General features: G+C 35.3%; 1 protein-coding gene and 1 long non-coding RNA gene across 5 annotated transcripts in view; one reads left to right on the top strand and one right to left on the bottom strand.

Annotated features, from left to right (window-relative positions):
* Positions 1 to 5301, top strand: part of trh (PAS domain-containing protein trachealess) — a 145907-nt gene extending 140606 nt beyond the window's left edge. For all 4 annotated transcript variants that reach the window (XM_081993835.1, XM_081993836.1, XM_081993838.1 and 1 more), the window contains 8 exons: positions 401 to 563; positions 1304 to 1425; positions 1479 to 1782; positions 1840 to 1987; positions 2568 to 2692; positions 2808 to 3197; positions 3250 to 3540; positions 3751 to 5301. In XM_081993835.1, the coding sequence (XP_081849961.1) occupies positions 401 to 563; positions 1304 to 1425; positions 1479 to 1782; positions 1840 to 1987; positions 2568 to 2692; positions 2808 to 3197; positions 3250 to 3540; positions 3751 to 4151 (1944 nt within the window). In that variant the 3' untranslated portion in view covers positions 4152 to 5301. The remainder of the gene's footprint in view (positions 1 to 400; positions 564 to 1303; positions 1426 to 1478; positions 1783 to 1839; positions 1988 to 2567; positions 2693 to 2807; positions 3198 to 3249; positions 3541 to 3750) is intronic.
* The window catches only part of LOC145739058 (uncharacterized), a 239962-nt gene that overhangs the window by 161240 nt on the left and 66647 nt on the right, over positions 1 to 12075 (bottom strand). The window lies entirely within an intron of this gene.

Genomic DNA, 12075 nt, shown 5'->3' with positions numbered 1-12075 from the left:
GTAACGTTGAATATTTCTCTTTTAATCATTTTTATAGCTTTTGTATTTGTGTATGCAACAATTTCCTTTCTAACAAACCCCCTGTACTTTATCAGTAAAACGTTGATAACGTCGAATATCGCTTGCAAAAAAACGGCAATTTAGGATCTAGCCGTTAACCTAAGGCTAATGGCAAAAGACAATAAACCTTACATAATTCTGAAGTTACATATGTTCTTAAATAATTTTGTTTTATTAAAAGCAAGAAGTTTGACAGAAAAACAGCAAAAATAACAAACCTGACATAAATAATGATTTTTTGTTATTGATGTGTTACATGAAGTTGTTATTTGGCTGCTGCTGATATATCAATTGCAAATAAAATAATTTTCTGAGTCTAAAGGATTATTTTCTGTTACAGGTCGAAATGACTGGTAGTAGCATATTCGATTACATCCACCATCAAGACCACTCCGAAATAGCCGAACAATTAGGATTAGGATTATCACAAGGACAGAGTATGGCATCTCCGGGTAGTGGATCTGAAGAAAGTGGTTCCACGGCAGGAACCAACAACCCTGATGGTAAGAAGTAGTATGTTGAAGGAAATCAATGACAAACAGTTATAATCCCACTGCTAAGCTCTGAATATAAAACAGTCTACTTAGCTTTTGGAAATAGTATCTTTCTTGACGTAGAATTTTAATAAAGCGGCTCGTGACGTGTCCTGGTCGCTGCTAACAAAAATTTATAGATCTGAATGGCTATACCAGAACGAAAATACACACATACAGCGGTCCCGACAGGAAATGTTATTTAAGCATTCAGCGAACGCAGTTGCTACGTGTCCAATTGTTATTCTATGGCGGTAAAACACTGTCACGCTATGGAATGCTACAATGGGTTATATGTATAAGTATATACAGAGTAGAGGCGATTAATGTTTATTTTAACAGCTGTCAACATATTCAGTCGGTACTTTTCACTTATTACCTTATCTTTAGCATAGTACAGGAAGAGGAAGTTAAGGAACCTTTCTATTACCAAGAAATATAAGTTAGGTTTTTTCACTGTAGTTAAAAGACAAACAAAAGATTACAGTGTGTTATACTATACTATAAAATATTGCTTTATTAAACATGGTTATAGCTTTTAGTTTATTTGGTTTTAAAACCTTTGTCGCCATATAAGTACAACGTTGTGGTAGGTCAGATCACATCAATGTTATTTGAACCACCTTTTCAAACAACTACTCGCACGAACTTATTATAAAATTATTATCATGTATTTTCATTACTAATAAAAATATTTCATTTTATTCCAGTTTCTACAGTGATGTCTATAGGGACAAACCCACCATATAAAGGATTAGACAGGGCGTTTTGCATCAGGATGAAGTCCACCCTAACCAAGAGAGGATGCCACTTCAAATCGTCAGGATACAGGGTATTGTCGAATCAAAAAACACATTTCAATTTATTAACAAAAACGTTTTCTAGGTCGTGTTAATGTTGTGTAGATTAAGGCCACAATACGTGTTTGCGCATTCCCGTAAATCGCAGCAACCACCCTTGCTGGGCATGGTGGCTTTAGCAATAGCGCTGCCTCCACCTAGCGTACACGAGATTCGCTTAGAAACTGACATGTTTGTCACTAGGATAAATTTTGACTTTAAAATCGCTCATTGCGAGCCTAAAGTTATAGAACTGTTAGATTATACCCCTGAAGAACTGACTGGTAGAAATCTGTACACGTTGTGCCATGGCGAGGACGCTAACAAACTTAGGAAGTGTCATATAGACTGTAAGTTGTTTTGAAATATTTATAAAGTATTGTTGGCTAACGTCCTGCTTATTTTAGTAATTAATAAGGGTCAAGTGTTGACGCACTACTATAGAATAATGAATAAGAATGGAGGATACACATGGATTCAGACTTGCGCCACTGTTGTTTGCAATACAAAGAACGCAGACGAGCAAAATATAATTTGTGTAAACTATGTGATAAGGTAAGCTATACATATCTTTCTAGAATGAGTTTAGAAGACTGTTTACACAATTAAGGCCCTCCTCACACGGAGCGACTAAATAGAAACTCTAGTAGCGTAGATACTAGGAAACCAAGGAAAAACAACTACGCTATCAGTTGCAATATAAATTTCTGAGACTTGGCATGTCTGTTACATAGCTACTATATACGGTCTTGTAATCGCTTGCAAAAATATCTAGATTTTTATAAAATTATGGAAAAACCATACAACTTGAAGTATAGATAGAGAAGGTGAAAGAGTGTCATGTTTCCTTTTAAAATAAAAAAGTATTATACTAAATACCTAAGCAAAGGAAGTATAGGAAATTTCGTTCCGGTATTATCAGTACATCAGTACTGAATATTAGTTTATTGGGCTTACTTCAGAAATTAGTACACGAACTGATGTCCTTAAAGTGCAGTGTGCAACTGACAGTATCATGCAACACTATATGCCATATGAAGTCAAACTTGCAAGCTACATATTCAGTCTATCTGTGTGAGCAAAGCCTAAGGATTTCAACTGAATGATTTACCATTTTCTTTCTTTTATATTATAGCGGCAGGGAATATGAAAATCTAATAATGGACTGTTGCCAAATGGAAGATAATTCACACATGGTAAAACGAGAAGAAGCGAGCAGTAACGACCCTGAAAACGGATCACCAGACGCTGATCAAGGAGGTACGTTGGCGTACCAACAATTCTAGTAGAAGGTGCCTTTTAGTGCCACTGTTTTTATTTTTTATACTTCAACAGTAGCAAAACAGCTTTAAAATATTTATGTTTTTTTTTTTAGATGACAGAAACAGCGGTGGTCCACCCAATCCACCTTCAGACCCGTCTCAAGACTTGGAAGATTCGACTAATCATGGAGCGGACCCCGGAACCATCACTAAAGACATAGGAGATCTCAGAACACGCAGACTGGATCCTGTAATAAACGTGGCTCAGATGCAAGCAACAGCACCGCCTGTTGTAGACCAAAGGAAAACTGCAACGCCCGTCAGAAGGGGTCAGAAGCGAAAAAACACATCTTCAGACGAGAATGAAGAAGAAGAAGCTGGAAACCCTAATAGGAACACTGTAATGAGTCCTGCTAGTTCTTGTCACTCTACCACAGGTACTCATCCTATTATATCTGCCCCTGAATCAACTGGCAACAGCCCAAAGAAGATTGATGATACTGGTAAGACTTGTTAAGTCAACTTATTTGAAATACTTGACACTTATTTTTATAGCAAGTAGTACAGGAGGAACGTCAGTGAAAGATTTAGAAAACGCAATGTCCAAACATCTTCCTGTTTGCAAATCTCCGAACCACCAACCAACTGACTTTAGTACGGACGCTTTATTGAAGCAGCAGCAACGGACAACGATTCAATGGATCGGGGCACATCAGCAACTGCAACAACAAGGCCCATTGCCAGCTTCTGCGCTTCTAAGACAATTGTATGCGAATAGGGAAAGTGTTATTAGAGCCAATGTCCATGGAATAACGAGTGCTGGAAGTCGGTCGAGTAGTTCTACTGGTAAGTTAGTTTAGTGGTCAATCAATGTTTTGTGATTCAAGGCAATTTGATATATTTTAAGTATATACACCAGAAAGTATGTTTTTTTAACATATATTATATTTTAAAACGGGTTACATAGGTAAAATACACGTAACAAACGTTTCAATCTCTTGTGTAGTACTATTACTGTAAACATTACATACAACTTATCCGGAATATTTTTTTTAGGATATTATCCAAACGAAACTCAAGTTGGACCTCTGCCAACGCCACCAGGTAGTGAAGGATCAGCAGCATCTTACAGTGAACACCAATTTCTGTTATCACAACATCAAAACTACCCGGCTGGGTATTCCATGGATTATCACTCAGCCATGACACCACCGTCCAGTGTTTCGCCTAGAGATAAACATCAACAATTACATAGCGGTGTGGCATTTGAGTCACCCGTACCATATCAAGATGTTTTAAGGCAGTACCCTGACAGTCCTTTGCCGCTGAAGCCACAAGTATACTCTTACGTTGACCAGCCGCAGTTTTACCATCACGGTTCTACCGGAGCTGGTTTCCATCTATATCATCCTGGTAAAGGGAGCGGAGCTCCATCAAACTGGTACGCGCCATCATAGTAATGTTCTTTGTTTTGTTGATTCTTTTAAGTTTTGTTTAGACTTCGAAAGCTCAGATTTACTTAGTACTTAACGGTAGTTATCTGGGGGTTGTTATTTTGTGGGAACTACTGTGAAATTACCTTTAAATAAAACTGTTTTTTACTATTTTGTCGGATATTTCAAAAGCGTTTGGAAATATTTTTGCTCGATGTCTCACAGCATGTTCGTACTTTTTGAAGCTGTTTAGTGATGTATATTTAATAACGTTGGCCTGCTGGCAGCGTTTACCCAACTATAATAAACCAAAGAATTGTAATATAAAATAACTTGACTTTTAGGTTGTGTAGTCATACTACCAACATAGTCACGTTATTTTGTACTACATAAATAATCAATACTGGATTGTTTTGCCAATGGCACCTGTGAATATGACGGTTTCAATTAAATACATAAGTCGACTGAGACTATAAGTATTTGATTGAATTATATACTTCATCTTTCAATTAGATTGTACATGCTTAAATGTGAAAATGTCTTCGTAACAAATTCTGGGCATTTTCGGCTCTGTATATATTAAAAGTACCTATTTTAGCTATATAGTTGTATGTATGTTATTTTTGTTGGGCATTGACTCGAATCTACTACGAGGTTTTATACGTAACAGCGTAATAAATATATATCTATTATTTTGGTGTATAATCTCCGTTTAAGTTCGGAAATTGATTGGCACTTATTTGGCCAATTCGTTTTAGATTTAAAGCAGTTACGCAGTTGTTAGCAGTTTCGTTCATGTCAGAATTAAAAAGGGTGCTGATTAAAGTAGCAATGTGATATTTTTCTTTTGTTATTAATTTACTTGTATTGTGTTAAAGTTGTCGCATTTAATATTCAGTACAAAAACACACACGTGCAATACACAAGCAAATCGAAACGGATCATTTAGTTTCTTGTATATGTATATGTATCTACATCTATCGATATCTTTATACCGTGTATTTGAAGCTTTTTGCCAGCAACTGAACTCGAACTTCGTAAGTTTTGTATTTAGATACTACCTCATCGACTTATATAACGCAACTCTGTGGGACGCTTACTAAATTTGTCATTAGCGAAATTCGATTAGTCACTGTTTTATTTATATTGTTCAATAAATTATTTCTAAAATTAACATTAACTATTTTTTATTTGGCTTTTGCCTTCACTCGTATCATTATAACCAATTTTGTTGACCAACAGAATTATAACTGCACAAGACAGAGCAATTTCTCTGTTTATCCAACTGTCATATTTATTTAACAAAACATTGTTTATTAGTCACTATATTTACAATACTACAAATCAAATCCTGTAAGGAGCATACCTAGAACTTTTCGTCAAACTCACCTTCATTTTCCGATTATTTCGGGTCGTCTTTAGAACATCAATCCTTGAGTTCTCCTGAAATTCTGGACCTTTAACAGGCATCACCTTTTTCTTAGAGTTTGAACCAAACAGCCTGGCAGAACTTTCACGCGTAACGGTCAAAGCCATGCCAGGTCTATTTAGCCACTCTGTCAGCTCTTTCTTTTCGTCCTTAACCGCACCTCGAAGAGTTTTCCTCAAAACGGGATCTCCTCTAACGATGTTACCAAAAAAGGACGTGCTTCTCACTGTTGCTAATAGCGACTTTCCATCTAGCGCTCGCAAAACGAGGCACCAGACCTCGACTGGGAGGATTGGAAGTAGTGCTGAGCAAGCAGAGACAAGTGGTACTAGTCGGTACATCTTGATGCTTAGGCAGTCGAAAGAATAATGATTAAATGAGTCTGTGGCGCCTCTATTTATACCAGAGAGGTGCGCAAGCATGACGACGGTGAAGAACACCATATTAACGTGTGCGCTGATCCTCGACGTATCTCGCCGTATATATCAGCCGTTATTTTCCAACCACCACTGGGTGAAGACATTATTGATAATAAGGGTAAATGAAAAAAAAATCGTGTTTTATCCTATTCAAAATTTAGATTAATGCTTATATACCTGAAAATTGTATCTGAGCATCATAATTTGCTAGGAAAACTTAAAATTCTCCTCTGATATTCCAGTGTCGTCTTCTGGATTACACGGCCTGTAAAAGGAGTGTTATTTAGCTTTATCGTGAATAGGTGTTGGTTAATTTGCAGGAATGATGATGATTTCTTGGAATATTTTACTAAAGTGTTTCAAAAAGTTGAACATCATCATGAAGAGTTTATTTCATCGTACTGAATGTCCTTGGGTGCAAATGTTAAAGAATTTTGGAATTTTGTTAATAACAGGCGCGGTAATAACAACCTACCACTCATTATGACTTATGGGGGACACAGTGAGGAGATGGGCAAAGGAGTTTATTTATTTATTTATTTACTACAAACTCTACAGATATAACTATCCAATTACAGAGTAGGCAAAACGAAAAACAAAGACAAAAAAAAAAACATTTGTTCTAACTACTGCCTATAACTAATTTAATTTAAATTAATTCATTTGTTTCTCTTTTAAATGAGTTAAAGCCTAAACTAAATATATCAATATTACCCTGAATTTGGTTATATAGACTACACATTACATTGGTAGGAGAATTGCAATAGTAATTAGTTCTAGTATTATCGACATAGAATGTTGATGGTTTTCTAGTTCTGTAAGTTGAAACACAAAAATTTAATTTAGCCAATAGTTCAGGATCACTTATAAGATTGTGTAAGAGTTTATACAAGAAGACAATAGATGCGATTTTTCTACGATTTTCTAGAGGTTTGAGATTATGTGCTTTCATGACATCAATTTTGGGTATATGGATTTCAAACCTACCAGTTTCCTTATAATATATATATCTTAAGAATCTATTTTGCTTTCTATGGTGTATTTATGATTGTTATAATATGGACTCCATACAATTGAACAATATTACAATATTGGTCTTACATATGAAACATATAACATACGGATACAATTGGTATTCACAAATAATTTACTGTTCCTAACTATAAAACCATACATTTTTAAAGATTTATTTGTTATCTCGTGTATGTGAGACCTAAATGTCAACCGTGAATCAAAAGTTACTCCAAGATCTCCGAAACATGAGCCAGTGCTGTTCCGCCTATTTTGTAGGTGAAGTTAGTTAGACTTTTTTTCCTAGAAAACTGAAGTACACAGCTCTTACTAACATTAATATTAAGTTCATTAATAATGGTCCATTTATGTATTTTGGTTAAGTTTTCTTGAAGAATTTGACAATCTCTTTCATCACGTACCCTGGAGTATAATTTCAAATCATCAGCAAACATCAATACTCCACAATTTGTAATCTCATTCACTATACCATTAACAAACATAAGAAAAAGCAAAGGCCCAAGGTTCGAACCTTGAGGAATACCTAAAGTGGTCAAATAATACTTTGACTGAAATCCTTTTAATACTACCTTTTGTTGCCTATTTCTTAAATATGATTGAAAAAATTTTACTAAGTTCTCATGAAAACAAAATTCGTTCTTCAATTTATTCAATAGTATAGAATGTGACACTTTATCAAAGGCTTTTGCAAAATCAGTGTAGATCACATCGACCTGGTATTTGTTATCTAAGTTTTCAGCAATGTACTGGGTAATATTACACAGATTTGTAGTTGTAGATTTTTTGGCAAGAAATCCATGTTGATACACACTGATTCTGTTGTGTATAAAACTACAAACATATCTGCATATAATGGACTCAAATAACTTGGCAGGACATGATAGTAAGGAAATAGGCCTATAATTCTGCACATCAGATGTTTCTCCTTTTTTGAATATTGGACACACTTTGGTCTCCTTCCATTTTACTGGAAAATTATTTGTTTTAAGACATTTATTAAACAAAATTCTAAGCGGTTCTGCAAGAAAACCAACCATTCCTTTAAATATATAAGATGGTATGTTATCTGGTCCAGTGGCCTTATTTATTTTAAGTTTTTTTATAGCGTCACAGACATCCTCATTGTTGATATCGCTAATATATAGCACTTCAGGTGCCTCGTGCATATGAGAGCTCTCTGGTATATCTGAATTTTCTTTTGTGTAGACTGAACTAAAGTATGCCGCAAATGCATTTGCTATAGATGTTCCATCAGTGTACTCAACGTTATCAAAGCACATCTTATTTGGTATATCAGGCGCCTCTTTTTTACTTTTTATGTACTGCCAGAATGACCGTGAATCCTGGCTAATGTCAGATTGTATTTTATTCAGATACTGTTTATGTGCTCCGCTAATATCCCTTTTAATTTGGGAGCGTAGTTGGGCATACTCATGGCGAATTTCGGGATTAAATATTTTCATGCTTTTAATTCTTAACTTTAACTTCTTTTAATTTAATATTTTTGATAATGCTTTTGGTGAAGTACACAGGATATATTTTGGGACAAGGCTTGTTTTTGGGCACGCATATATCAAAAATATTATTTAGTTTTACATAAAAAATGTCAACAGCCAAATTGACATCTTTACAGGTTTCTAAATCGTTCCATTCTGTATTCTGAAACAACTGATACATGGCACAATAATCTGCTTTTCTAAAATTGTAATGACTGACATCGTAATGTACAAGAGGTTTGTCTTTAGTCTTATTGTTATTGAGTAAAACTTCTATCCTTAAAGGTGGATGATGTGGTCTACTTCCACTAATCCATAAGAGCTCTCACATACATTACAATGATGTGTAGTTATGGCAATGTCTAATATATGATTATTAAAATTCGCTACTCGATTCACTTGTTGACAATCAAAAAAATTAATAAAATTTAGCAACATCTCCACATTATTGTCTGTGTAGTTATTTAAGTAATATTTATTTAAGCCAGCAATATTAAAGTCCCCAAGTATTATAAAATGATTTTGATAAAGAAATTCAAGAATTTCAATATATGAAAAAAAAGTATCTCTGTTATCAGCTGAACAACTAGGCCGAGAGAGAGTTGCCGACCTTTTTGAATTTCGTGTACGCGGATTGTACTGTTCCACTGCCTGGTGGCGCATCTTTGAATTGTTCCATGTTACGTTCCACAGAACTAGAGTTTCATCTCTGGCAAACGGAAAACCTGAGCTGGATTTTTCTTGCGGAACTTTGGTACAGTTTAAGAGACAGATCAAGAATTTACATATAAATGTCCAAATATTAAATTAATTTTTCTGTAGTTCATTGGTTACATAGCCTTCACTAGGATCACCTCTCTTTCAAGAGAGTTTTATCCTCCTTTGTTTTCTTTTGTATTGCTTTTTTGTTTTTTTTTATAGTTTAGTTTGTTGTTGTCACTGTATTTAGCTTAGCTCATGGACATGTCCCGTAAATAAATAAATAAAATAATTTCGGAAAGGTTGTTATGTGCGGAGATTTTCTGCTAAGTACTAGGTGTTCCACTAACAAAGGTCATATCTCGAAAAGTATAATAGATACAGCTTTAAAAAAAAAAACGATCTGACTAATGTGGCTAAGAGAAAATGCTGGAAATATTTATATTTATATTATCATAAAGCAGTATGCAGCATCTTAACTGTGGACATGCATGCTTTAAAAGTGAGTGCGATAACTAACTAATAGACTATCTCTAAAAAAGTTAAAGAGATATCTTGTGGAAATTCATTGTTGGCTCAAGTAACATGTGTAAAACTTTTATTGACTACCTTTCAAGTATGGCACTATTGCTTTCCACAGAAAATATATAACGTTTCAGTAGCTCAAAGAAATGAGGGAATATCTGCAGTTCTTACGCCCAGTTTGTCAACATTTTTAAAGTAATGCCTTAATAAATTCACAAAATGAGTTTAGAGAAATCCTCTAAAGGATGCAAAACATCAGTCTAATAAGGACAGTTTTCAGAAGTTTCAATGTTTCTAGGACTCTTACATAAATCAGAAAAGACACAAGATACCAAACTTTACACAAGTCCGTCACAACAAGAACTTCTGTTGTGTGTATTTCAACACAGTTGTTTAGTTAAATAATTATAAATATTTTTTTAATGGTTTCATTTACAAAATAAAAAATAAATTATCAGTCCGATTCGACTTTAACATTAGTTTAAGATAGACAGTAAAGCTGCAAGTGTTAATGAAAAAATAAATATATGCAAATTTATATAGATGCCACTCTATCCAAGTCTAGTCAATCAATCAACTCATCAACTTGTGGAGTTTTTAATATAATACTTTATTTAACAAAACATTGTTTATTAGTCAATATATTTACAATATTACAAATCAAATTCTGTTCAAGGAGCATACCTGGAACTTTTCGTCAAACTCACCTTCATTTTCCGATTATTTCGGGTCGTCCTTGGCGCGTCAAATTTTGGATACTCCTGCATCTCCGGACCTTCCACAGTTATCACCTTTTTCTTAGAGTTTGAACCAAACAGCCTGGCAGAACTTTCACGCGTAACGGTCAAAGTCATGCCAGGTCTATTTAGCCACTCTGTCAGCTCTTTCTTTTCGTCCTTAACCGCACCTCGAAGAGTTTTCCTTAAAACAGGATCTCCTCTAACAATGTTACCAAAAAAGGGCGTGCTTCTCACTGTTGCTAATAGCGACTTTCCATCTAGCGCTCGCAAAACGAGGCACCAGACCTCGACTGGGAGGATTGGAAGTAGTGCTGAGCAAACAGAGACAAGTGGTACTAGTCGGTACATCTTGATGCTTAGGCAGTCGAAAGAATAATGATTAAATGAGCCTGTGGCGCCTCTATTTATACCAGAGAGGTGCGCAAGCATGACGACGGTGAAGAACACCATATTAACGTGTGCGCTGATCCTCGACGTATCTCGCCGTATATATCAGCCGTTATTTTCCAACCACCTCTGGGTGGAGACATTATTGATGATAAGGGTAAATGAAAAAAAAATCCTGTTTTATCCTATTCTATTATTTTCCTATTCAAAATTTAGATTAATGCTTATAGACCTGAAAATTGTATCTGAGCATCATAATTTGCTAGGAAAACTTCAAATTCTCCTCTGATATTCCAGTGTCGTCTTCTGGATTACACGGCCTGCAAAAGAAGTGTTACTTAGCTTTATCCTGAATAGGCGTTGGTTAATTTGCAGGAATGATGATGATTTCTTGGAATATTTTACTAAAGTGTTTCAAAAAGTTGAACATCATCATGAAGAGTTTATTTCATCGTACTGAATGTCCTTGGGTGCAAATGTTAAAGAATTTTGGAATTTTGTTAATAACATGCGCGGTAATAACAACCTACCACCCATTATGACTTATCGGGGACACAGTGAGGAGATGGGCAAAGGACTGCCTTGTGGCGCATCTTTGAATTCTGTCCACCTTAGTGACATGTCATTGTCAATATCTCTGAAATCTTCGAACACCTATGCCGTTTGAATCCAAACAAGGGTCCCGGTCCAGATGGGGTGCCCTCGGCTCTACCGAAGGATTGTCCGTTTTTTCGACCGAGAGAGAGATTTCGACCTGGTAGGTTAACCGAGCTGAATTTGTTGACTTACCTACCAATAATTGTGACTACCACTACTTAGATTTCACTCGTCAGTTCTGAGGATTGAAGCATTGTCAAACAGGAGAATTGAGCATGATTTAACCCTACTTTATAAGATTATAAAGCCATTACTTAATTGTCCTGAACTAGTCTCAGATATTTCATTACATGTACCATCCAAAACCACTCGACTGAACGATTTGTTTCATGTTCCGTTCCACAGAACTAGAGTTTTATCTCTGGCAAACGGAAAACCTGAGCTGGATTTTTCTTGCGGAACTTTGGTACAGTTTAAGAGACAGATCAAGAATTTACATATAAATGTCCAAATATTAAATTAATTTTTCTGTAGTTCATTGGTTACATAGCCTTCACTAGGATCACCTCTCTTTCAAGAGAGTTTTATCCTCCTTTGTTTTCTTTTGTATTGCTTTGTTGTTTT

Source organism: Ips typographus, linkage group LG16, assembly GCF_016097725.1.
Source record: "Ips typographus isolate SLU linkage group LG16, UJ_Ityp_2.0, whole genome shotgun sequence".
NCBI lineage: Eukaryota > Metazoa > Arthropoda > Insecta > Coleoptera > Curculionidae > Ips > Ips typographus.
Note: the sequence above shows the minus strand (reverse complement) of the source record. Positions and strands in the feature narration are given on the sequence as shown.